This window comes from Vicugna pacos, chromosome 30 (genome assembly GCF_048564905.1).
Source record: "Vicugna pacos chromosome 30, VicPac4, whole genome shotgun sequence".
Taxonomy (NCBI): Eukaryota; Metazoa; Chordata; class Mammalia; order Artiodactyla; family Camelidae; genus Vicugna; species Vicugna pacos.
This window is the reverse complement of record NC_133016.1, coordinates 10,207,875-10,235,663: the sequence shown is the minus strand read 5'-3', so window position 1 is coordinate 10,235,663 and position 27,789 is coordinate 10,207,875. Positions and strand designations below refer to the sequence as shown.

Here is a 27,789-nt window from a genome sequence, read left to right as displayed (position 1 = left end):
TGACCAAGACCTTTGGTGTCCCCTGCTCTCATCTCCTGTGGGGTGGGCTGTGTAGGAGAGGGCAGTTTGGTCATATGTGGGCTGAGGAAGAGAGAGACACCACCTCGCTAGATCCTCCTATATTCATGCTCGTGGGTGTGTTCTCCCCTCACCCAGAAACATTCTGGCAAAGTGGGGATTTAAAAATCTAGAGGCTGCTGGCCCAGGGATGCAGCAGTCAGGGTAAGAGAAGAGATCTTTTCCCTTCTATGAGAGGAGAGCCGAAGGTTCATAATGGAAACACAGATGCTGGTGCTAAGGAGGGGTCCCAGCTTTGATCTAGTCTGGGAGGCCATTATCACTCCCTCTCCCCGCATTCTATACTGTAGTTTTGTGCTCCAGTACACTTATATTTTTTTACCAGTCCATCTGTCAACTACACATGGCGCTACTGAGGTTCAAAGAGCAGAAACACAAAGGGAGTTTCATGGGGAAAAAACATCCCATCCAGTTCTTGGGTAAAAACTGCTGCCCTCACCTCTCTTTCATCTTCTACCTCCCCTCTACCCCCCCACCCCGTCCCCTCGTCCCCTCGTCCCAGTAGGCTTTCATTTCAGCATTCTTCTGCTAGGTCTTCCCTGATTGTGCATCCAATGACATCAACAATTTTAATTTTTTTATTTGTAATAAATCCAGTGTTCCCTAAAATACACTAAACATTATAGTCAATGAAGTCTTTGACTCCCATCTTGTCCTGTCTGCCCAGTTCCAGCCTACCCCTGCTCTGCACAGATAACCACAGTTCACAGATGTCATGTTAAGAGGAACTTGGCAGAGCCAGCTCTGGTCTGTGGGTTGGGATGGCAGAGTGTGTACACGGATTCAGTAAATTGTTTAGCCCCCCACCCCATTCAATAGCTAGAGTGCATTTACCAACGCTTTAAGATAGGATTTCCCTGACTCGCCTTACCGAATCACCTTATACAGTACACATTTCTAGTTAAACTAAGCAGTAAATTACACAGGAAGTGAGTTCATCACGGTCAGAGCAGAAATCCATGGCATGCTGTTTCTGAGCTGCTGATGTGTTGGTCTCCCTCCTTTCTGCACTGTTGGGTCAGTTTTGTTGTTTGCAGCATAGCTTTAATACATTTACCATCTATGTTTCTTCTCACACTAGAACTTGCCTTAATCAGATGCTATAGGTGGATTCAAGGCTTTTGCTTTCAGTTATGTTATGCTTTTCATTGAGTAAAGATGAGATAAATGCCTGCATTTCTACCACATCCTCTCAAAGAGACAGTTAATTCTTAAGCTCTCAGCTTCTTCCCTCCTCTTCCACCAAAATAGATGAAATTTGACATCTCAGTAATGTTTCTAATAATGAGTCGTTTTCTGACATTCAAAAGCAAGACTTTCTATGAATCTTTCTTAAATAGTAGCGTATGCCTTAGGTGCAACCCTGGTTATTTAAAGAAGATAATTTAAAATCTTTAACTGTAATAAGTTACCCCCAAATTTAGTAGCTTAAAGCAGCAACCATTTATTGTTATTTCTCATAGTTCTGTGGGCGAGGAATTTAGATGGGTAACTAACAGTGAGGGCGACTTGTCTCTGCTCCAGTATGTCTGGAGGCATGGCTGGGGACTAGAGGCCCTCTCTCCCTCCTCCTCTCTTTGTATGGTCTGTCTCTCTCAGCAGCCTTAGGGGATTGCACTTTTGTGCTGGCTCAGAACTCCAGGGTTTCTTATGACCTACCCTGCAGCAGTCCCAGAACATCCCTTCCATCCCATTCTTCTGGTCAGGCAAGTCTCTAAAGCCAGCCCAGATCCATTGGTTGGGGGATTAGATCCACCTTTCATCGCAGTATTTTGGCTATCTTTAACGCAAAACCTTAATAGGATGTTGTTGTTATATTCTAATGTTGAATTGTAAGTCTCATTTGATGAATGTAAAAACTCCTGAGGAAGTTAGTAAATTTAGTTTAAAAAAAAACCCTATAACTCTTAATTTTCACTTTTTTTTTAAGAGGGAATGTCTTGGTATTTTAAAATTTACAATCTGCCTCAAAGGACTAGAGGAAACATGTGGAACATTGGTAGATGAGCTAAAATAAACTCCATCTACAAGTTGACCCTTGTTAAGGTAAAATGAAGCCACTGTGATCTTTGTTCTCATGATATGTTTTCAGAGAAGAGTCTTTTTCGGATTGTCCAGCCACTTGACTATTTCATGAACTTGCCCCACATTTAAGAGATCTACATATGTCAAAGTAAAGTCTGAGCAGTCTCTAGAATGGATGAGGTATATTACATGACACATGGATCTGAGCTAACCAGGAGCATACCATACATAGGTCAGAAAAGGCTTGACGTACTCACGTGAGTTACCGAAAGGAGAAGGGCGCACACATACTAGTGGTTTTTGTTCTTGTGCACATTTTTGCCGGCTTAGAATTTTTAAACTTCATCTTCTTAATCCAAGCAGAGAAGAATTTGCCACTTTTCATTTAGTCTTCACACTTTCATCTAACTAGTCTTTGTAAAATGAATTCCGGCATGTCATCTGTATTGCATTTGCATGGAAATCTGAACTTCATAGAGCAAGTGGGCATAATTCCTGTACGATTCCGTTAAACCACTTTTCAGATTTTATGGCACGTTCCCCTACGCAGAGTAAAGCACACGTGACAGGTAGAGGGAGATGACTGGGCTGACTGCCGTTCACTGTTGGGACTGGTAAACACTGTGATCCTGATCGAAAGTTCAGTAGGCATTAGGTTAAATTTTTGTTAAATTAATAAATTAAAATTTTATAGTTTCTAAACTTAAATGATTTTAGCACATTGATTCATGGGGAGAAAACTTAATTAGTAGTTATTTCATGGGTTAATGAACTTAGGTCCTTGAATAGAAACTTAAATTACATTTTTCTGCCTACAATATTAAACCAGGAGGCTTTTTACTTGACAGTTAAATTGTGTTCTTAAACTGTTTTTTTCTTTTTTTTTTTTGAGGCGGGGGTAATCAAGTTTTATTTATTCATTTTTAGAGGAGGTACTGGGGGGTTGAACCCAGGACCTTGTGCATGCTAAGCGTGTGCTCTACCACTTGAGCGATACCCTCCCACCTCAGACATTAAAAATGTGATTTTGATTGGAAAGCAAACGACTTTTTCACAGTTGCTTCAATATAATTTTATGGAGACAGCATGATAAAATTATTTTTATTTATTTTTTTATTGTGATAAAATATATGTAACAAAATTTGCCATTTTAACCTTTTTTGAGCATACAGTTTAGTGGCATTAAATACATTCACATTGTTGTACCACCATCCATTTCCAGAACTTTTCTTTCATCCCAGACTGAACCTGTGTATCCATTAACACGTTGATCACCCACGTGGATCAGGTGTGTTTTCTGTGGGGCCCAAACTCACACTTCACCACAGTGCAACACACTAATAATATATGTGCTTATAATTCATCTGTTTTTCCAGTATAAGTGGATTTTTTTTTAATTTCTTATTTTCAGTTTTCATTTACATCATCAGTTTCTTCACAGCTTTATTTCTTCTTGGAATGTCATTCTGTACAATAAATTCTGCATAATTGGATGAAGGAAGCCCATAGACCAGACCACCCATATGTGGGTGACGGGGCCCTTGAGGAAACACAACTATCACCCAGATTTGGGTGATGTAGTGATTAATGTGTTAAGCACCTACTCCTCATTCCCCCGTCTGTCCAGCCCCTGGTAGCCACCATTCTGCTGTCTATCAGTGTGCCTGCTCTAGGACCTCATGTAAGTGTAATCATACAGTATTTGTCCTTTTGTGCCTGGTTTATTTCACTTAGCGTAATGCCCTCAAGATTCATGCACGTGTCAATTTTATTCCTTTTTAAGGCTGAATAATACCCAGTTATATATATATACCACATTTTGTTTATCTGTCCATCAGCGGACATTTGACTTGTTTCCACTTTTTGGCTATTGTGAATAATGCTGCTATGAACACTGGAGTACTGATTATCTGTTTGAGTCCCTGCTTTCAATTCTTCTGGGTTTATACCTAGGAATAGAATTGCTGGATCATGTAATGATTTTATTTTTTTAAGGACTGTCTTCCACGGTGGCTCCAGTGTTTTACATTCCCACCAACAATGCACAGGGGTTCCAGGTTCTCCACATCCTCACCAGTATTCGCTGTCTGTTTTTTTGAAAAATAGCCATCCTAATGGGTGTGACGTGGTATCTCATTGTAGTTTTGATTTGCATTTCTCTAATGAAAACTTGTTTATTTGCATATTTTGCATTCATTTATATTTGAAGGTGTGTGTTACTTTTAATTTATGAACCGCATATGAACAATGTGGAAAATATTCTGTAAGAAATGGTTGACTTATTCAACTACACTTCCAATTAACACAGATATTTGAGAGGATTACAAGTGCTTTATTTATATTGATTTTTGGAGTACTTAAACAACAGTTTTAGGCCAATGTGGTTGTATTACTTTGCAGTAAATGATTATATGGTCCAGGTTAGGAAATACATGATTCTGTTATTGTTAGAAGAATTCCTATGTCCACCTGTTTAAAATCAGTAATACTGAAAATTGGTGAATGCCATTCAAAAGTTGGATGTTGACTTCAGAGGTCAGTACTCTCCTTCTTGTTAAGTATTTCTGTGTAGACAGTCTTTACTTCCTTGGGTTTCTAGAAGAAGACACACTAGAAGGCTGAAGCTTAGTTCCCAAGCGTATCTATCTAATATGATACCTTATTCCCAGAAATAGAGCCATCAACTGGCGGGCCATACTCACTGTTAGGCCAGGATGCGTGTTAAACTACAGAACAAAATATTGTAAATTTAGGATTCTTGGGAAGTTTAGGGTCTTCTGTTTACTTCATTTCTTTATACAATTTAAAAATATGTATTATCTATTGCAATTTATAAAATCGTTGTTGGTTCCTGAAATTGAGATAATTTTGGTCTGAGTAGTGTTTTGAGATTCTGAACATGAAGTGGGGGATAAGGTGTAAGGCTGTTTTATTTTTCGACTTACCCTGTGGGTTATGGTAACGATACATACACGACAGTGCTTGAATTCCGAGAGGTGTGTGTGAGATTACTCGTCATTACTCGAAACAGCAGTTACAGGGGTAAAACTTACTCCAGTTTACTAATGGTAATGATTGGCTGAGCAAACTCCAATTTAGAGCACCCAGTCCACACACATTCTTGTCTAGAAAGATTTAGCACGTATTCATGATAATACCTTTTAAAAAACTTTTTCCTAACAAAATATCTTTGTTAGACTGCCACTGAAACCAAGTAATGAGTAAAAACTACATCATAATATTAAAAATACAAATGCTCTTACATATGGGGAATGGCATAAAGGGTACCATCTTCTTTATGTGTGTTTCTCTGTTCCTGGTTCACTGTTGCAGAGTTTGACATCATTGGCAGTTCTGCATAGCAGTTTGCAGTATGTCCCAAGAAAACTGGGATAGAAAATAATTGATGGTATATTACCATTAAATAAAGATAAATATTAACACGACTTTCCTTACTGCTCTGACACTGCACCTTTCTGCTCTTAATGTGTCACCACCTATTTGATCTCTAAAAATTGCTATTAAAATAACTGCTAGTAAAAGTATGACTTTAATCTGGTTTGTTTTTGTGGCATTCACTACTCTTAGTCTATGGTATAAATTAACATGTGCCTCTCTTTCTCATCTAGAATAACTCTACTCATGGTGATTTTATGCAAAGTAATGAGGCCAGTTTAATAGAACAAGCCCCAATACTTCATGACGGACTCACTGTGGCACCTCATAGAACCCAGCGAGAAGGTATGCTGTGCTTTTTTCTAAACTTTAAAAAGCATCTGTACATGAAAGATTGCAGAGTACTATGAACATTGGTTACCTCACTCCTTTTTCTCCTTTTTTGGAGTAGAGAAATTCTGCTGGTCTTAGGTTTGACTCAAATACTGGTCCTCCCACTCTGGGCCCTGGCTCCCACGGTACCTGGCCTGTCTCAGCCCATGCTTATGTGGTTCTACCTTGTGGTCACTTGTCCTAAATCTGGTTGCACACTTCTGGAGGGCAGAGACCTTTACCTACTCCCAAAGTATTACTAGTATAGTGCTTTTTTATCTTAGGATATGCTCAGTGTCTACTGAGGAAAATAATTTTACAAAAGTTCACTGCAAGAGAGTGAAGAAATTTCTTACAAGTCCATGCTTTCTGCATTAACACAGTTTTCAGGAGGACTGGGTGTGGGGTGGGGGGAGTGAAACGACATTGCTACCTGAAAAGAAGTGAGTTCAGGTATTCCCTTCTCTTCACATCTGGGGAGTCCACTAACCTGTGTTGAGGGGAAAATTCAAATGGAAAATGTAGACTGCAGCCTGGGCAGCCTTGGAAGGGTGGAGGATACTTGGTAAGCATCACACTCAATTATAACTGCTTTGAATTGGTGTCACTTTGTCTCCTTTTAGTTCCAGTAATAATCCTTTTTGTGTAACATATTTTTCTTCACAGAGGAAAAATAGGTGTGAATGTTTAATGTTTAAAAAAAAGTTTACATAATTACCACTTCTATTTAAAGACTATTAAAACTATTTGAATCATAGATGACTTCAACGAAGCTACTAACATACCAGTAACCTAAAGCAGATTTGGTTTTATAATGAAGGTCCTTTAAAAAAAAAAAAAAGAAACTTAAAAAAAAATAAAGATCTTATCAAAATGGTAACTGAACTAACTGTAAGGTGGTACTTTAGATGGTTTTTCTTAAATTCTTAATTTTTAAACAAATGTACATAGTTCATGCTTTTCCATTTTAATTTATGAAGGTTGGAATATCTCTCGTTGTCAGCCATTCCCCACCACATACTTCGTCTTTCTCATCTTGATTCTGATAGATCACAGCAGGAATAACTTGAAGTCAAGACTGAAACCATAGCCGTGTTCCCATACCCCGACTGCCCCAGTGGTCCCTATCCTCAGCCCGTTGATTTTCAGAAGTAGCGCTGCTTCGTATTTCTGAACGTTGATTAGTTCAGATGGTTTTTATTTAATAGCATCATCCTTTACATAATTTACTAGAACGGTTTTTGGAAACAGCAGACCCTCCCTTCCCCGCTGTGGCCTTTATCATACTGCAGCAGTTTAGAACAGTTACAGGCTTCTCACCTGGCTTTTGAGATTTTCTTTTGTCTCCATCCTCAACATTTCTCACCCACCAGGGGGAACTGGCCCAGTCGCAGGCCACCAAACACTACATATTTGGAAAGTTGGCACAAAATACTGGTAGTGGTATCCCCTTAGTTTATTATGAATGTCTGTTTACCAGCAAATTTCTGTAATCTTAGGTTTCCTGCTTTCTCATTGCCCACCTTCTGTGATCTATAGCAATCTTAATTCTTCCTGTGTACTTTTGTTACTTTGTATATTCTGCTTCACCTACTTAACTTCTTCCTCTAAGGGAAAATGAGTCCTTCCCTTTTCTTCCCCATCTCCTGTCCCCTGAATCCAGCAGTGACCCTGATCTGTTGAGTCACTTTTCTAACTTCTTTCCTGTGACCTTTATCATCTTCATTACTGTTTCTTCTTATATTCTGAGCAACAATCTTTTTTTTTCCCCTTAAGTCCTTATATCATGCTTAGTAGACAGGCTCTTTCAATTTGTAAATAGATTTACTTCCTAAGGTAATAACATTTATTGAAGGATATGTGTAGTTCGGGGATTTGCACATTTGCTTACCTCATGAATAAGCTGACCATCTTATCTAGTTCAATTCAGGGTAATTGTTCTTAAGCCACTAATGTAATTTATGATCACTATTTTATCTGTATGATAATTGTGGAAAATTTTGCTACAGTGAATCTTCATAGTTCATTATAATGTTAAGTTTGTATTACCATTATATGATGTTAAGGGTCACGTTTGAGAAAAACAATTTTAAAATTCTCAATTGGAAAGACATTTTTATCAGTATTATATATTATTTTTGAAAGGTTTTTTTCTAATTTGAAAAAATTTTTTTTCTAGTTTACACCTACTATGCATAAATAATTGAATGACTCTGAAGTGTTGTTTGTGATGATCTGAATTAAACAGTTTGGAAGATGATCATCTGGAAAAATAAATCTTCACTGCAGGCACCTTTTATTATTTATCTTTGGTGCTTTAGCAGAGTGCTTGAAACAACTTCAGGCACTCACCATCCTGAATGGCTAAAGAAAAAAATTACTTCATGGACGGACAGCACATTGCTGTGCTTCTGGGGTTTTTTTGTTTTGTTTTGTTTTATTTCATGACTTAAGGCTAGTAGTGAAGATGAAGATAAATAGCTTAATCATTTAGCTTTGTCAAATTGGGTAACTGAAATGTGTGTCTAGTCTCTGTAGAACAAGTCAGCATGTTTTCTTTCTTTCAGCTGTACACATTGAGAAGATAATGTTGAAAGGAGTCCAGAGAAAAAGGGCTGACAAATATTGGGAGTACACCTTCAAAGTAAGCTACTCTCGCCCAAAAAGATATCTCGTACTATGTTAAATGATCTTTTGGAAGGAGTGAAAATTGATCTTTGGAAAAACTTATGGCAGGTTTGCTAATTTAAGAAAAGCTATACATATATATACACATATATATGTCTGTCTTAATTAAGGGAATGTACCATTTTCAGTATAGTGCATGGTTTGCCAAGTTTTAAAAATTATATCACATTAAAATTACTCTGACAGTTTTATTAAAAAGAAGTAAGAGCCTTAGATTTAAGGTGTAAGCTATATCTTTGAAAAGTAAACATTCATCAGTATTTTTAAAGTCAAGATCACAGGCATTGTCTCTTCCTGGCATTGTTTTCCCTGATATTTTTCTCCTTTCTCCGAGGCTTTTACTCCCTGGCCTTCATTGCCTTGCCTTCTTATTTCTGATTGCTCTGCTGTCATTCTGTCCTTCACACAGCTGTCCAATTACCTGAGAGGCCCAGCTCTGGTTCTCGTTCTCCTTTTTGCCTGTTGATTGTGATGTGGATTCCGCGTCCACGTCTTCCTTCCTCCCTGCTCCGGCTTCAGGGTCACTCCCACTCTAAGGTGGGACTGCACACGCCTTGAAGCCTCATGGAAGGATGCTGTGTTTCTGCGCATCCTCACTTCACTTCCTCCCCAAAGGTGTTGCTTGCCAAACTTTAGCTGTACTTTTCTCCTGAAGTCATTTCTGATCCTCCAAAAGAATGTTTTTCCATTCATCCAAGGTATACTACCTTCATACCTTTCCCAGATTCTTTTACTTGTTTTTTTCTTTCCAGAAGGTTATCAACTCAGAGCAGAATCTTCATCCTCAACATTTCACCATATCTGATTTGCTTAGTACATTTGTTGAATGAGTTTCAGGACTCTAACTTCTGCCTTGTGGGAGAAATAGCCTCAGTCTGTACATTTCAAGTCCTTATTTCCACGTTTCACTTACGTTTTGTAACACATGGCACAAGCACACTCTGCTCTCTTCATTCAGTTACACCAGCTCTCCTTTTGTCACTGCAGCTCTTAGCTTGTTCCTTCCTCAAGGCCTTCATTGACCTCTGGCTCTGGAATGATCTCCCCCTAGACCACAGCACAGCTGATGTCCCTTCCACTTAAAGACCAGCTCAAATGCTCCCTCCTCCGGGGTCTTTCTTGGCCTCCCGCCTAGTGTGCTTCTCCCACCTCCTGCACTGTGCATGGTTCATTTTCTTTGGAGGACTGATCACTGATGGAGTTCCTTGCGTGTTCATTTGCTCTCATCTGTCTCCCGCCCTAGACTCTGATCTCAGCCAGTGGAAACTGCAGCTCTCTTGTTCACTCCTGTATCCTTTTCACTAAGAACAGTGTCTGATGCAAGTAGCTGCTCAATGAACATTTGAGTAATTTAAAATCATTTAAAAGATGTGCTGGTTAATAAGGATATTTGCTCTAAGAGTGGCTAGATAAAATTTTGTATGTATTTTTAAGTTTCTGGTTAATTATGGTGTGATTAGTTGGTAAGGCTTAGATTAGCATAGTCAAGTATTTACTCAGCTCAGATAACTGTAGAGTAGAAATTACTAGTGGGCCACCATCGAGTCCACTGAATTAAAAGTATCCAAGAAGTAGGCAGAAATGGATTTCAGTTCTGGCTCTTTCTGCTTACTTAGGGTTGAATCTAAGTAAGCTAAGCTTTTTGAGTTTTAGTTTCTCCATCTGAAAATGGAGATAGTCGTATCTGCCCCATCTACCTTAATAGGGTTTTAAAACATTGAGATAAATCAGATGAAATCTCTTCATAAACCATAAATCTCCATAAAAATACAGTATGGTACTACCAAAGAGGGGCAATAAACTCATTATTTCTCTTTATGAATGTATATTTAATATGTTCCAGGAGATAGAATTCTTAGCTTTCTTGGGGCACAGATCTGTACTGTCAAAGTGTCTAAATTTTAGAGTCCTACAGCTTCACAAAGAGGAATGTAAGACATTTCCCTTTCTGAAAAATTACTGAAATACAGTCACATTTTTTAAGACTGCTTGTTTTGAAAAAAGATTTGAAAGGAGTTATTAAAAAAGTTTTTAAGGAACAGTATGTCAGTCTATAGTTAATTTTAATAATTTTGAGTAAATTATGACAATAAACATTATATTTCTAATTGTTAATCTTGATAAAGTTTAAGTAAGACCCTTTGTTTTACACATAACTTTGTTCCAGTTGGTTCCTGCCTAAGAAATAACTATATAATATGTGTGTTTTTTTGGTTTTTTCAATCAGGTAAATTGGTCTGATCTTTCAGTCACAACAGTAACAAAAACCCACCAAGAACTTCAGGAATTTCTGCTGAAGGTAAAAGTATAGATTTTGTTGTTAAAATGATTTTTACATAATATACGTAATCCAAAAACCTTAGTACCAAAACAAACACCAGGAAAATTTAAGCAGATATATAAAGGTTGGCTTTGAACTCTCTGTGAACATTAGCTATAGAAGATGTCAGTTTTTGTTGGCTTGCATTACCAGTATAAGGAAATGATGGTTTTCCACATAAAAAAAAAAAGTGGACCCTTTTTCCTGGTTCCTTGCTGAGATGTGTATTGCTGGTGGCTGTGTGCAAGAGGACTTCCTGTGAGAGGGTCATCTGCAAAATAGGATGGGGCTTGTTTGCATTCAGTAGTGGTCATTCTACTCCTTCTGTGGCCTTCCTTAAATATATCTCCACTTGTTCCTTGAGTTCCAGCTCCTTCCCTTACTCCTCCCAATGATAGAATCCCAGAGGATTGAGAAATAAGGGATAGTGGAAATCCCTTATTGGACATGCAGAGGTAAAAGGTATCTTAGATCATTTTGTTCAGACTCTTGCTTATTTCTTCTATGCTAATTTTATTTTATTGAAAATTTTGTGGGTAGAGATAACTATTAAAAGGAGAGAATAAGTTTAAATGGTTAATAACCAATAAATTACAATTTCTCAATAAGCAAATTATTTTAAAATTTAAGAGGGACATAAAGCAGAATGTCCAGAAACAGACAACATTCCCAACCCAGTTACCAGCTTGTGGGCAGAGGTGTGACATAGTTATTGAACCATAGCGTGTGCAGTTGTCAGGACAGTGTTGGTTTTTGAGTTGTCAGCTTTGACATCACCATAAATAGATTCTTTTTAGATCTCATGTGTCTGTGTTCATTCTTAATGCTCAGAGAGACTTTGTCACCAGCTTGCAGCGCTTTGAGCAGCACGGGAGACGTGGGCTCTGAGGGACACATGGTTGGGTGTGCTGTCAGTGTTAGCTCTGCTGGGTAAAAACACCCAGCGATGACTTGAATATTTCAGTTTTTCTGTGGCTTAAACTAGGCTTTCTCAGTTAAGGGCTGAGAACTCCTTCATCCACTTCAAACTAGTGACCTAACTACACGTGGAGATGGGGGTGGTCACTAAGTTCCAGTCACCAGAGGTCATCTGCAGATGTCTGTCAGCTTCAGACAGCGTGCTGAGGAAGGACCCATGCGCGGGCGCTGCCTGCGTCCAGGGAGGGGCCGTCTGCGCCCAGAGGAGCAGCCGGCTCTGGGCCCCGGGCCCCACTCGGCCTGTTGAAGGAACCAGGCAGGGCTGCGCACCTCACCCCACCCCACACATGTGCTTTTAATAGGCTGATGGCTCACTGTGGACCAGGTGTGCCTGAGGAAACACAGCTGTCACCCAGTTTTGTGTGACCTGGTGGTCAGTATGTTAGCATCTCTTCTACTTTTCTGACTTTTTTGCCTCTTGATTGAATAAATTTATCACACTTAAGGGCAGATAATCCTGAACAGGGTTATTTGTGTTAGACAGCAACATGCTTCGTTTGCCTTTCTCCTTTTGCTCTTTCCCCGACAGCATTCTAATGTGGGAGGGTAAGCTGAGGGCATGCCCAGCGTGGGCTGGGATATCTCGCAGTGGTGGAGACTTGGGCGTGGTGGGGCCCACGGCCGCCACTTGCGACAGCCAGTTACTTCACACGTTTGGGTCGGGATGCTGCCAGCTGTCCCTCGTGCTAAGAGCTCGTGATCGACCCCTAGCCTGGGTCCGGGCACCTGATGGTCTCTCCTACTGGATTTCCCTAAACTTTGGCTGCTGTTTGTCTTGACAGATTTCATTTCTCAGTCACACAGTTTTTCTAAAAGCTTGGGTGCTTTTAAAAAATTCACCCCCCCACCCCAAAGAGAAAAACAAAACAAAACAAAAAAATTCAGCTCAAAGTAAATAAATCACTCTTAAGAATCACAGTAATTAATGATGCCCCTGCTTAGCCAGTGTTTGAATATAGTATTTTTTCAATAGGACCAGTGCCATATCAAGTTATATGAAATTAATCGGCAACATAGTGTACTTCTAGAAATGAGTTGCCGATTATAAAGCATCCTTTCAGGTTTACCATGTGTCTTTTTTCCTGTTTACCTTCCTTTTAAAATCATCTACAAAGGTTGGGAGCAAAAACTGTCCACGGAACAAGCTGCACATGGTCAACAGTCTTTACCTTTTGTGGAGGCTGTTTCCCTGCACTGGCAGTTGCTATGGTGAAGGGTGAGTGTGAGATCAGTGCTTTCAAATCCCTTTCTTACATATAAACGGCAGCTTGTCCTCCACATCCTAGCCCCCTTCCCCTGCTGCTGCTGGGCAGCTGCATCTGGCACCTGGCTGTTGTTCTCTACCAGAAAGGAAGCTCCATGGAGACAGGGTTTTTGTTTCTTCTTCATTGCTGTGTCCACGGTGCCTTAAACAGTACTTAGGACAGGGTCGGAGTTTGAATATAAGTTGACTGAATGAACGGGAAGAGTTACAAAAACTAAATTGTAATGAGATGTAAATTCTTCCAGCACACTGAGCTTGTGCTGAGCTGAGTGGGGGCTTTGGAGATGGGGGCTGGGTATGCTGGAACAGAGATCAGGCAGGTGAGAAAGTTCAAGAGCAACTGGAATAGAAGAGAGGTGATTTCAAGCTGTATAATAAGTGAATATGCCTTCCTCTCAGACTGGAAATAGTCCTCGGACATTGAAGATGAAAGCCACTTGAAAGTAAATCAGTTTGCAAATGCTGCCCAGTCTTGAGCAGTCACTGACCAGGTGAAAATGTATGTCTGCTCCCCTTCCTGTGTTTAGAAGAGCCATCAGCCACTCAGTAGTTGAAATAGGCTTCTCCATTGAAGCTGGTTTGGGCTATGTCATATATTCAGGAGAAACCGAGTTTAAAATGGGTAATATGATAAATGCTTGCTGTCCTAAATCTCTATTAAAATAACATCAAAGTGTAAATATTGAAATGAATAGTCATTTCTTTATTTGGAAAATGTGTAGATCCAGAACTTGTTTCTTCGTATTAGTAGTCCAAGGAAATGATTTACACAGTTGGGTGTGTGGAATGCCAGCAGAGCGTTCAACCTTAGCAGGTTAACAGAAGAACCAGAAGCGCTTCATTCTGTTATAACATCTTGATTCCATAGTCTAAATGTGCCTAAAATAGTAGTACGTTAGGCAACCTTTGTTAAATTTTCCATACCTGAATTGTTGACTCAAAATGGTTACTTACCTTGGGTTCTCCAATTAAAAGTTAATATGAAAACTGGCAAATTTGTATAGAATTTACATTCATGTGGCTCATTAGATAATGTGTTAATGATTCTACTCTTAATTTTAGTGAAAGTGCCCACAATTCAAGACTTAATTACAAAGACTAGTTATTAAAAGTCAAATTTAAAGCTTTGAATTCTTGAAAGACTTGGAAAGTTAGTTTTATAAAAAACCAATTTATGAGGAATTTAATAAGTAAACTAGTTAATAAAAACAAAATTATAAGTCATTTAAATTTTTTTGGCCAAGAAAAATCTATTTACTTGATTTGTGTATGTGTGTGTGTGTTGTACATGATTCTGAGGCCACCTCCATCACATTGAGGAAAAGGGTACTAAAACTTCAGTTAGTGTTTTTAAGTGAGATGTAGAGTTTTCACCCCATCTTTCATAGCCGGTTCTTTATTGGGTGTGTAGCACCAGCAGCCTGCCGTTGCCTGAGGTTCTCGTGGGAAAGAGGAGGCACAAAAGTGGTAACTATAAAGGCAGGGATCACATTTTTCAGAATGCTTTTTGAAGATAAAAATACTACCTGTGCTCTGTGCAATGTCCCACTTAACTGAAGCGCCTTGGCGTGGGAGTGCTCGGGGTGCAGCACGTGGGAGGTGGAAGGTGAGTGCGGGGCGCGTGTGCACGGCGGTGCACGGCGGTGAGGGCGCCTCGCCCCTCCGTGCTGCTCTGGTCTGGGGCCCTGTGTTGGGAAGACTTAGAAGAGGAAGTGCTCCTGGACGATTTCTGAGGAGGAGGCATGTATCTTCCTTTTATGCCTCTGGTTTGTAACATATTTACCACTAAGTGAGAAACTTAACGTCGGCCATGTGGTTTTTCTTTCCTAGCTTCCAAAGGAATTGTCCTCAGAGACTTTTGATAAGACCATCTTGAGAGCCCTGAATCAGGGCTCGTTGAAGAGGGAGGAACGACGACACCCTGACCTGGAGCCCATCCTGAGGTAACAGTTCACCTGGGCTGTCCCAGCAGTGCTGGGTCTCAGGCCCTCCCGAGGACTGAGGATGGAGTTTTAAGGGGGAAACACAGAGATTCCTTCTCTGGAGTACTTTTTAGAATGGACTTTTTCAGCCTTGTGTTAATTAAAGTCCTCTAGGCTATTAAGAGACACCAAAGTAATTTCTCATATCATTGTACTTTTCAGACATCTGTTATTGTAAGTAACTGCTTCTAAGATAATGCGAATATTTAGTGAAACCTCTTATTTTCATCATTTATTGAAAGAGGCCATGTCCAACAGCTTGACTTTGGAGATGGTTTTGGATTTGAGTTACCAGGTAAGAAGATGAGGCTAATGGGTGGGAAAGCAAGAGGAAACAGCACGGGTGGCTGAGGTGCAGTTAGAGTGAACACAGGTGAGTGACAGAGGAGAGCGAGCGTCACGTGTGACGAAGTAACTAAGCAGAAGGAATCAGGTTGAGATTAGAGTGTCAGCTCTCCAGGCTAGTGCACTAGATTTTGAGGTGAAACGGTTGCTTGTGATGTTAGAGGTTTGCAGTGTGGTTTTGGTAATTGTTGCACTCACCCCTCTCCCAGGGCTCCCTGTTAGGAGGAATAAACTAAGGAATAATGGCCAAGGAAACAATGCTGTTTCACTGGAAACTTGGATTTACTAATAAGTAAAATAAGGAATAGCAGTGTTGGAGCATATGTGGCTTAGAGTCAGGGCTTAAGTGAGACTTACCATCTGCCTTCTGAAGCAAAGATGGCTGAGTTTGGGAAGGAGACTTGCTGAGGCATAGGGAGAAAGAGCAGAGGTGTGTATCATATAGTGACCCTCTCGCTCCCAAGGGAGGGCCCCCTGGGTGTCATCAGGACAGGGTGGGGCTGAGAAAGGAGGGACGAATGTTTGCTCCTCTTGGAGAAAAACAGAAATCTGGGAGGAAGAGTCTTCACTGTATGACAAGATTTAGGGTGTGATTTGGAAGCAAATGACTGAAATAAGATAGGAAATGGAGGAAGTCAGGAGAGAAGGCAGCCATGCAGAGAGCTGGAGTTTTCAGACTTTGAAGTTCCCCTGCACACACCATGGAAGACGTGGAGTGAAGATAGTGAGGTGGGGGCCGAAGCTGCATGTAAGCGTGGAAGAGGGACCTGGAGGCTAGTGTGTGATGTGGTGAGATTGAGGGGTGGAGAGCCTGAATACGGCTTCAGGGACCCCCCTTCCCTGCAGCCCACACACGACAGGAGGGGAAACGCACTCCTTATGTCTGAGGAAAGCTGACCCAGTGGCTGGCAAGGTTTTAGAGTAAGGAGGTGCAGGCTCCCTTCATTGCAGGGTGTCTCAGGGCACAGTGGAAGGGTTCAGAGAAAGGAGGAGAAATGGAGGGGGGGTGGCTGGGTCTTGGGAGTGGTCACAGAACATTCTTTTTTAAAAAATCTTTGATTCTTTTGTACGGCTGGCCTATGATCTCAACACATTAATAGGATGTTAGGACACTTAATCTGTTTCTGAATTTTAGATTAGTATCATCATCATGTCACGTAAGAAATGGAGCAATTATAAAGGAGGGGGAAAAAGTGAGAAATAGGAAATGAGTTTATAAATGAAGTTGAGATTAGGTTGGTAATGGACATACTGCATTTACTTCCAAGTACACTGTAAATTAGGAAAATGAAAATACGGCACTGAAATGTACATTTGGGGTTGGATGATTTCTGTTTTATCAGAAACGTAATCTTGTTTTTCTTATTTAATTGCTTAAGTAGTTTATGGCCACTTTGTTCTACTTAGGTGCAGTTGCCATACTGTGAACCTTGACTTGAGTCTGTATGGTGATTTCAAGTCCGTGCCTTTATCTCAGGTGTGGATTTCCTATACTGGATATGCATTTAGTATTTGGAGTTTGTACATGGTATCTACGCTGTTTCTTGGGACTTAAATCTTGAATTGAAGATGTGCCTGCCTGTACTTTTAACCACTTGGTTTGTAAATGTAACTGGGTGATAGATGCCTTTGGATTTTAATCACCAGCCTTAGCTAACGTGTTCAGACCTGAAAATTTGGATTAGCTCCTTTACTTTGTATCTCAGTTTTTCTTCCATCTCTTCGTTCCCCCCTTTTATCTTCCTATTGAATATTTACTTCCACACTTGAGGACCAAGAAGCAATTTTGTCTAATGGACAAGGCAGCTTTGGTCTATAAGGGTCATCTCGTGGTATGGTATTTGATGATTCTATAACTAAATCTGAATGACAGGTCCAAAACCTTGGGGAGAAATTAAGAATTAAAATTTTAAATGAGTATTTAAAGTGTTCAGAAGAATAGAAGGGGATCTGTGTGCTGAGCAGGGTGACAGTTTAATTTGTGTATACTGTTTGAGTGCTATAACCTTGAAGAATGTCAGTGTTCCTTCCCTATGAGGAAATTGAAGGTGAAAGGCCAGATAAATTGTTCAGGGTGATTTCAGCTTTTAAGTAGTTGAGCTGGTATTCAGATCCTGAATAAACTTTGCATTAGACTGTGCCGTAACTGTATCTCTTTTATTAGGGTCTCTTTTGTAGGGAAGACCTCCAGTTGAAATCTTCCAGTTACATTAATAAAATATGAGGCTAGCTGGTTTTTAAAGATAACAGCTTAGAATCATGGTATGATGCATATTGCGGTGAATCATCAATCAGTCATGCCTTAGGCGGTAGGAATACTTGCAACTAACCTGACCACTGTGTCCCGTGGTTTCCAGGACTCCTAGCTTCCCGAACTTCCCAACCTCTTATGATCCGAGGATGGGAAGGTTCCTTCATGGTACAGCCAAAAGATGAAAAGTATCACCTATGAAGAAGGATAAAGAAACTGCAGTTGTTTTTCTGAGCAGAAAGACAACAGTTGAACCACTTGGGTAAAAGTCTGAAGTGATACATTTTTTGCCAGAATTGAAACCTTACAACTAGATTGTATAAAGTTAAAAGTAAGCCTGTGTATTAGAGTCTTGCAAATAACGTTTTCACTTTTATTCACTTCCTCTTATGGGAAACTCGTTACAAAATAATATTTTTTTCCGTTAGGAAAACAGTTCATTAAACAGCCACTTGAGTTTGTTTACAATCCAAACTGAGTCTCTTGTGGATTTCTATTACATGAAATTAACAAATCTCATTGCTTTTGATATGCAGGCAGCTATTTTCAACTTCATCACAAGCTTTTCTACAGAGTCAGAAAGTACACAGCTTTTTTCAGTCCATATCGTCAGACCCTCTGCACAGCCTCAGTAAGTGTCCCTCTGCTCCTCTGTAGGAATCTGGCATTTTCCTCGCTTGGATTTCGTGCTTCACCATGTCACCTTGAATGGGATTGTCATTTTAGTTAAAGTCAAGGAATAGTGGCATACGATTTAGAAGCATTTGTAGTTTTTAGTGAATTTTACACTGCAGTTTTAAAGAAAATAAATTAGAAAAGCTAATGTCACAAAACAGGCTGATTCAAAGGCAAAGGCCCAGGCATCTCAAGCTTGTGGGCATACTGGATGCTCACGTTCCTTGACAGACCTGGCCCACAGGTTGTAGAGATGCTTCAGTGCTGTTTGCTTAATGGGTAAACCTCTTACAGTCTGACCCTGTTCCAAGTGACCTCCCCGGCTTCTGTGGCTGGAAACTCTGGCCTTATTCTTTTCGCTTTTCCTCTTCGCATTCAGTCATTTAAAGGCCAAGCCACACCAGACAAGGAACACCTTCTTTTTCACCCCTCCTCACCAATCCCGTTGGTAGTTAGGCCTTTTTTTTTTTTTTTTTTTCACATATAGACTTGCAAAGCCTCTCGTCTCAGCTCCTAGTTCCTCAGTGTGCTCTGACCTATCTGGGGATGATCTTGGGGATCAGTCTGTCAATCCTCTGTTCAGAACTTTAAACGTCTGGTGTGAAGTTCAAGCCCTGCCGTCAGCCCCTCCCTCCTCCCTCCTCCCTCAGACTCACTGCTCACAGGCTTGGCAGCCACTCGGTGCCCCCTGCCGTTTGCTGTCCCAGGGTCCTGGCTCGTTTGCACCCTTTCTTCTGTCGCAGTCTGTTAAAATCACACCTGCTTCAGGCCCCGCCAGAAGTATCACCTCGTGAGGATTTCCCAGTTTTCTCGTATTACTGTGGTTTGGTTTTGCCCTTACATTTCCGCATTCATCACCGTCTGCCTTGCATTTAGTTTTATATACACATCTATCTCAGCTGCCTTTTTAAAACAAATATTTTGCCAGTAACATTGATGTGTGCTTACGACAAACGGATTAACGTTTATAGTTATTCTACTCATTTGTGTGTGTGTGTGTATGCCTTAAACATTTTAAACAGAAAAGTAGCAACTAGAATTAATGACTCTTTACAACCAGTTGACTAAGACAAGATGAACAGCTAACTCCATGTTTAAACTTATGTCTGAAGAGTGGCAGTAGACTCCTGGGCCGTTTGTAGAAGTCTGACCTTGTCACATTATTATTGTTTTTCCTAAAAGGAGCCATCCACATGAATTAGGTATTTTTAAAAACTTTATACCACACACATGTTTGAGAAGCACTAGTCTAGTCTGCTCCATCTCCTCATTTTGCCCAGAGCACCAGGGAACTGGCAGGTGTGAAGCAGCTTGCTCCAGTCCTGTGGCTTTTGTGGGGAGAGCAGGCTCCGTGGTTTGGGGACCCCTCTCCCAGTCCAGGGTTTTGTGCTGTCTTGGTGCTTCTTTCAAGGTCCTGACTACTAGAAATGTTCTCTTTGCCATTAACTCTCCACTCTCATTTCCGTGGAAGAAAAGTAATCATTCTATTTGTTTTTCTATTGTAATTTTCCCTAAAAGTTAACAGTATTTAATACTTCCCATAGATAACTTACAATCCTCTCTGAAGACTTCTAAGATATTAGAACACTTAAAAGAAGACAGCTCAGAAGCTTCAAGTCAAGATGAAGGTAAATGTTGATTCATTGGAATAAGTCATACTGCCTGACATTGTCACAGGACTAGGCAAACAGGCCGTTAGAACAGATGAAGGAGCCTAGAAACAGACATATGGGAACTTGGAATGTGACAGGTGGCATTACAGAAAAGTGGGGAAAGAATAGACTATTTGGTAAACGGTGTTGGCTGGCTTTTTAATTGGAAGAAAAATTACATAATTAGATCCTTACTTCTGTCATGCACAAAAAATTTCAAGTGAATAACAAATTATATGTAACATATAAACTTAATGTAATATGTAAAATGTAAAACTTAAATTTTTTAATGTTAATAATCTGGGACGAGAAGGCTTTCTTTACAAGACAGAGCATGACCATGGTGATCTTTCTAATCTAAATTAGAACTTAACATGTGACAAGAAACTAGACAGAAGACATGTGCAGCATATTTACAGGTAAAGACTACTGTAGAAAGATTCTTCTGAAAGTCAGACCAGTTAACAACATGGTAAAAGATAGACAGGCAATTTATGGAAGAAGAAACTTGAATGGCCACTAAACAGTGTTCAGCCCCCGAGTAGTCTGGGAAGTGCAAATTTAGAACAATGAGAGGTTATTTCACACTCATCTGATTGGCAAAACATTTTCCAGCCTGACAGTGTCAAGGCTATGAAGTAATGGGAACTCTCATCCACTGCTGGTGGGAATTCAAATTGGTACAACTGTTTTGGACAGAAGTTTGACACTGTGTGGCGAAGTTGGAGGCGGTTAATGCTGCTACCCCGGAGTTCAGCGTCTATGAAAATCGTTGTCCATGTGCTCAGGGGACAGGGACTCGGGGTCTCTTGGGAGCACGAGTGTAATGGCAAGTGCCTGGATGTTGCCCGAATGTTGTAAATGTTAATCAGGTTATGAACAGATTGTGGCATATTCATGCTAGGTGGTAATTAAAGGGTATTATAGTGTATTCAGACATGTAGCACCACTGTTGTGTTTGTGAATACACACGAGGGTAGTTAAAATTTTAAAAAATGCACTAGATTATTTCAACTGGTTAACTTCTGTAGAGGGAGGCCTTCAGTTGTTTCTCGGATATTTCATTTCTTAATAAAAAGAGGCAGATATAGAGATACTTGGGAGGTGGGTACATGGGTGTTGGTTTTATTAATATGTGGGGTTTTTTTTGATATTTGAGACAGTTCACTTTTTTAATGGTTAAAAAAGTCTGAAATTGTTGTTTTGCAGTGGCATGCTCATAATCAGTTTCATAGTTTTGGACAAAACTGATTTTGCTGTTAGGTGGAACACATTTGAGAGAATATTTAAGGACATTCAGTCACGTACTGTGTCTTTAAAAAAATTGCTTCTTTAAGGAATTTTCTATGAAAAATGCTTAGAAGTGCTCTACATGGTCTGTTGTATTGTTATGATCACATAAATTAGTTGCATCTTCCTTCTGGATTTTGCGGAAGCATTTGGTATAATAAATTGTGTTTTTCCTCTACTCTAGATGTGTTACAGCACACCATAGTCCACAAGAAACACACTGGGAAAAGTCCCATTGTAAAGTAGGTATCTAGTTCCTAAAACATGAATGTCTTTCTGTGTTTTTAAATCAGCATCACATTTACTCACTGATATATTTGGCTATAGTTCTGCCATTTTTTACTATTTGCTTGTTGTTTGTCCCACCTTTTCTGTTTCCCTTTCTCTTCTTGCTTTTGGATAGTTTTTTATTCTGTTTTTCTCTTCTATTAGCCTCGATAGTTATATGTACATTATTTTTTGAGTCTGCTCCAGGCTACCTGGAGGTTATATTCTGCAACTTCGACTTAGGAAGTTCTGATGTTAATTGTGCTTGTACCATTTCCCATGTGAAGACCTTGGATCACTGTAGCTTCACTTATCTCCTCCCAACTTGTAAACTGTAGCTTCTCATACTTGCATGAACTTTTCTTTTGATAGCACTGTTGGTACAAGTTGTTCTCCGTTGGATGGGCTCACCATGCAGTATTCTGAACAGAATGGAATTGTAGATTGGAGGAAGCAGACCTGCACCACCGTTCAGCACCCAGAGCACTGTGTGGCCTTGGCCGACCAGGTACGGGGCTTTGTTTTGTCTTCGTGCCATACTGTTCAAGCACCATTAACTCTGTGAGAGCCGAGCTCTGTGAGTGTCATTAGGTCAGGTAGTGTATCTAGTAAGAAGTGAAGGAATGTTTCAGTGTTAGACTTTAAACTTGATTGGTATATGTGGTCTAAGTGCTTCTGAGACCTGAAAGAGTTTCGATTTAAGTTATTTTGTATTTTGCTTTTAAAGTGGACCTACATTTTTATTGCTCAAAAAATTAGTACATTTCAGAGTGATGCCTAAAATGTTTAGCCTGAGGGATACATTGTTATGCAAAATTTTTTGCTTTTGAAAGAATTACTCATATCACATTTCAGTCACTGCCTTGCTGTTGGTGATGTGAATTTTGAAACTGATCTTCTCTCATGAGTGGTTGGGCCAGCTTACCAGCACTCCTGATTGTAACAAGGAAGTACTTGCTTTCTTAGGAGTTGCTCTAATCCGTGAGCAGAATGCTCTCCAGTGTGTTTAGGTCACACGGCACCACAGATACGGGACCGGGGAGGTGTGCTTAGCTGTGCAGCTGTGCAGAGAGCCACCTTCTCTCTAGAAAATAGGTTTTATTTCTGGCCAACCCTCGGATCCACACGTTAATGTTTACTGCAGTGCGTTTTTACGAACCAAAGCATTAAAGCAGACTTTGAGAAGCTGTGCGTTATCTTAGTCATACTTAGTTACGGCCTGTTTTCAGGTCCGTCTGCTTGTGCTGCTTCTCCCTCTGCTGCTTCTTAGAGCCGACACGCTGTGCGCAGCAGTTTACCAGCCTCGTCTCTAGACAGAAAACTAGTAAGCCTGCAGCAAATACGCTACTTGATTGTTTTATTTTGTGATAAGAAAAAATATAGGTCCACTTTAAAAGCAAAATACAAAATGGATATTTTTCTCATGATTTATATTAAGTATTTGTCAGAGAATATGCAGAGACAGGTAACTTCAGAAAGGCTGGGAATAAAAATTTATCAGAACACACAGCGGGGAATGTGTCATTTTCATGTTTGGTATCAGAATAAAAGGATACCTACTTGAGTATGGTGTCACTTTAGTCTGATTTCTGTTCTTTTTTAGCATTCAACTGAAAAACGAAGCTTATCTTCAATAAATAAGAAGAAAGGGAAGCCACAAATAGAAAAGTAGGTTCAATTTAATGTTTCCAGTAATAGAAATTGTAAGAAAAGGCAACATTTGATTATGGACGTGTTTAGTTTTTGTAGTATAAATAGTATTTTTCCATTACTTTTCTTTATATTTTTATCTGGACTTTATTTTTTTAGTTCTAAACAAATCAATATATGAGGGCAAATCTTGTCTTTACAATTATACTTTACTAAACATTTTTTTAATTATAAAGAAATTTTGAGGGAAGTTTTATTAATACTGTACTTAATGTGTTCTCCAGAGAACCTGATTAAAAAAAATGTTGGTAACATGTGTACTTTTGGCTTAGGGAGAAAATTAAGAAAACTGACAGCAGATTAAACAGTAGAATAAATGGTATCCGGCTCCCCACCCCCCAGCACGCCCACGGTGGTTCTGTGAAAGGTAAGGGAGTTTTCTTTCAAATACCCGTCACCTAGCATCCCGAGCGCGGTACCTGTTAGAGCAGGTGTTGAGCTGCTGTGTCACATCCTCACTTGCTCTTACCCTGCTTTGATGTGAACAGTGATTTCTGAATTAACTCTGTTAATACTTCAGAGCTGTTTCATGCAGGAAATCTGAGTCAGCCGCGGAGGTAAACGTCCCCATTGCTACAGTTAACACTCGCCCGCCTTTCCGTTGCCCCACTGGCAGCCATCTCCTCACCCATCCCCAGCCAGTCCCCACTCCAGAGCAGAGGCCCGCGGGCCCACTGGATCTTTCCACCCTCGTTCCTGTGTAAAGGCAGTTTTGAAAATCTTGGTGACTTATTCATGTTGTAATGACTGTCCTTTATAGAGTTTTATGGGACTTTAGGGGAATTCAGACCTTGTTGTACTAGATTTGTGTGGTTGTGAGTGTATTTTTTTGTCTTCTGTTTTTTATTGATGTGTAATTGATTTACAGTATTGTGTTAGTTTCTGAGTACAGCAAAGTGATTCACTTATGCGTATATATTCACGTATTTTTCCTATTTTCCATTTTGGTTTATTACAGGTTTATTATTGAGTATCCTTGTGCTACACAGTAGGACCTTGATGTTTAATCTGTTTTATATATAGTAGTTTGTATCTGCTAATCGCAAACTCCTAATTTATCCCTCCCCAATCCCCTTCCCCTTTGATAACTATAAGTTTGTTTTCTATGTCTGTGAGTCTGTTTCTGTTTCATAAATAAGTTCATTTGTGTCATATTTTAGATTCCACATGTGAGTGATACCATATGGTATTTCTTTCTCTTTCTGACTTACTTCACTTAGTATGATAACCTCTAGGTCCATCCATGTTGCTGCAGATGGCATTATTTCATTCTTTTTATGGCTGAGTAGCAGTCCATGGTATTAATATACCACATCTTTATCTAGTCATGTGTCGATGGACATTTAGGTTGCGTCCATGTCTTAGCTCTTGTAAATAGTGCTGCTGTGAACATTGGGGTGCATGTATCTTTTTGAGTTATATTTTTTTCTGGGTATATGCCCAGGAGTGGGATTGCTGGATCTTATGGCAACTCTATTTTTAGTTTTTTGGGGACTCTCCATACTGTTTTCCATAATGACTGCACCAATTTATGAATACTCTCACCAACAGTGTGGCCCCTTTTTCAATGGAGTATATTTTTAAACTAGGTATTTGTTTACAGAGATTTAATATTGATAAGGAAACCATAGTTACATTTTGACTCTAAAATCATGGGGCCAACTCATTGTCAAATGTAGCTTAGATGTTTGCTGACTCCAACTTAAAAAAAACCCTCTGTTTATTAATTTCCCTCTGAAATATTAAGGAATTACCTTTAAGAAGGTTTACCTTTAAGCATTCAGTAAGCTTAAGATATGTTTAAGATATTTTTAATGAAGCAGTCATGCATATCATGAAATGTAGATTATCATATTGAAGCTGAAAATGTTGGGTCCTTCTGATTCAGGGATTGTCTGGGTTTTTAAATAACTCAGTTTAAGGTGAGTATTTTTTATTTAAATTTTAACCTCTGTTTTGAGTAAAACACATTTACGTAATTCAAACTTCTGAAGGTATGAAAGGGAACAAAAATCCCTCACTGCCTCCCTCCATGTTGTCTCCTCCCGAAGGCATCACTGCTGTTCGTCGTCTGTATTTTTGCAGCATATTTGCTTTAAAATCTCAGGCTTTAAATCTCTCTACTAAAGAGATGCATGCGTCACCTCCCTCACATCAGCACGTCACCCGTGTTTCTTCCACCCCACTCGTACGCTGATGACTGTGACACCAGGAAGTTTGCAGGGAATGAGGTGGTTCACCTGCTCCCTTTTAACACATTACAGTGACTTAAAGGCCTCAGCTTCCTTTAATAAGTCTTGTGATTCTGTCATCTAATACATCTGAATGGTTCTTAAGTCTGTCTAGTTCTGTTTGTTCATAAATACTAGCAGTCAGATTTTTATTGTTAGAATAGTGGCTAACGTAAGTTTTTTTCTCTTTGTGATCTTGTTATTACGTTATTGCTGTGCATGACTTTTTATCTTTTGAGACATGATAACAAAGTTTGTACCTGTTTAAAAAAGGCAATTTGCGGAATAGCCTTCAGCATAATTATTTCATCCTCACCTTCCACACCTTCTGACTCTAGGGTCACATATTTTTTGATTATAAGAATTCCCAAAACTACACAATTCTGAAGCACCTGGATCATCAGAAAGAGAATTATGTTTAGTATAGATTTAGCTTTATGTATTTAGTTCCTTGAAAATTGCAAATTAATACATGACAATTTGGTGATTAGAATATTTACTAGGTATATAATCTAAAGAAAATCAATGAATAAATTATGTTATTTTGAGAAATAGCTCCTTTAAAAAAAATTCTGAAACTTACTCTTTGAAGTTTTAAAGGTTTCATTGTGTTTTGGTGAGCAGATCTTGGCTCACTCTACCCCAGTGGTTCTTTTTTTTTTTTTTCAGTCCATCATTTCTGGTTTGAGACTCTCATATTGAATCGTTGATCCTCATAATCCTTGAATTGTTCATTTTGTTAGATGCTGGTGTATGCCCAGTTTCGGTATGTGCCAGGTCTATGGGTTTAATTTTTATTAGTCCAGTTTAATGGCCGCTTGTTTGGCCACCTTGGCACATGAGATTGTCTTCGGAGAGCCACTGGGGGCGACTTGCATTCCTTTGCTCGGACATGTTGTGACTGGTAATTCAGAACCTACTGTGTGTCGTCTATTCCAGATTACTTACGTGAAACTGTTACTTGCTCACGTGACTCCTCTGCCACTTTCCTCATAGCATCATGAGGTTTTGTGCAGTTTTCCTCTGACAGTTTGGCATTTTATTACCCGGAAGGAATTGTCAACATCCGCATTCTTAAGGGCTTTATTCTTCGCCAGTATTCACCTCCCATTTTAGAAGGTGGGCTAGGCCAGGTCGCCTCTAACAGTCCTAATACTGTTAGAGATTACTCCCTTCAGAACACGCGGGCTAGTCACCTGACGTGCAGATTACACAGACCATGTCTTTTCTCTAATATATAGTTTGTCCAAATTACTAACATTTATTGCCTTTTACTGGTTCTGCCAGGTTGCCATGGAAATAATTCACTCATCCATAGCTCTTAAGATCTCTCTGGACTCCCTTATGTGGGCATTTGTACACTACACACGTGTCAGATGCTTGCTGCAAGGCAGGAACCGTGCTAGCTACTGGGTTTATAGAAATTAATAGGACAGTTCCCTATGTTTGGGTCAGCTGCAGGAATGTGCAGTACTTAAGGTGACCAGTAATCGTGCCTCTGTGCACAAAACAGCGTAGCTGATTGATCCCAACAGTTCTGCACATGACCCCACCCCACACTCTGCGTCCACGTGGCTTCTGGGCAGAACTCAAGGGGCTCCTCGGTCCATTAGATGGGAAGCGTCTTCCTCTTTTTAAATACTCAAGCATAGTAATTTTAACTAAACAGGCATTTTGGGCAGTCAGTTCTGTTCTTGAGCTCTTTAAAGAATGATATTTTACAACCCGCTCTGAGGAGTTAAAATATATAGACTCAAAAAGTGACCCAATGTGCTAACAGCACAGACCCCACAGACAGCCTTAATTCTGATTGTGTGATGTCCGTAAGGTTGACTTACTCCTCTCCCTTTGTTTTAAGAGTGCATTTGTCAGTTCTTTTCAATTAAAATTGTGATTCAATAATGAATTTTTACCTAGGTCAAGGGTAAATTACCTTTTAGGTAATTATAGAAAAACTGAAAAAAAAACTTTCACAGCTGTCAACTAATTTCTGATGGTTCAATTCAGAAATTTAAACAATTCTATTTTTTTAAATCACGTTATTTTTAGATGTGAATTTGGACATTGGATCTGGACATGACACATGTGGAGAAACATCCTCAGAGAGTTACAGTTCTCCATCTAGCCCACGACATGATGGAAGAGAAAGTTTTGAAAGTGAAGAAGAAAAAGACAGAGGTTTGCTCTTTGGAGGGGACATAAGGGTAGCAAAGGAAAATATGTGCTGTCTCAGTCAGTCACACAAATAATTTTATGGTGCTACAA

The 27,789-nt window shown here is 39.7% G+C and overlaps 1 protein-coding gene across 5 annotated transcripts in view; it reads left to right on the top strand.

Moving 5' to 3' along the window:
* ZCCHC2 (zinc finger CCHC-type containing 2) overlaps nt 1-27,789 on the top strand; it is a 48,749-nt gene that overhangs the window by 9,397 nt on the left and 11,563 nt on the right. For all 5 annotated transcript variants that reach the window (XR_012065513.1, XR_012065512.1, XR_012065515.1 and 2 more), the window contains exons 2-12: nt 5,733-5,844; nt 8,439-8,515; nt 10,787-10,858; nt 14,952-15,064; nt 18,236-18,330; nt 19,919-20,002; nt 21,501-21,558; nt 21,956-22,091; nt 23,187-23,251; nt 23,566-23,660; nt 27,574-27,702. Coding sequence is in view for 1 of the 5 variants with exons in the window: in XM_072952008.1 (XP_072808109.1) it covers nt 5,733-5,844; nt 8,439-8,515; nt 10,787-10,858; nt 14,952-15,064; nt 18,236-18,330; nt 19,919-20,002; nt 21,501-21,558; nt 21,956-22,091; nt 23,187-23,251; nt 23,566-23,660; nt 27,574-27,702 (1,036 nt within the window). In the remaining 4 variants the exon portion in view is untranslated. The remainder of the gene's footprint in view (nt 1-5,732; nt 5,845-8,438; nt 8,516-10,786; nt 10,859-14,951; nt 15,065-18,235; nt 18,331-19,918; nt 20,003-21,500; nt 21,559-21,955; nt 22,092-23,186; nt 23,252-23,565; nt 23,661-27,573; nt 27,703-27,789) is intronic.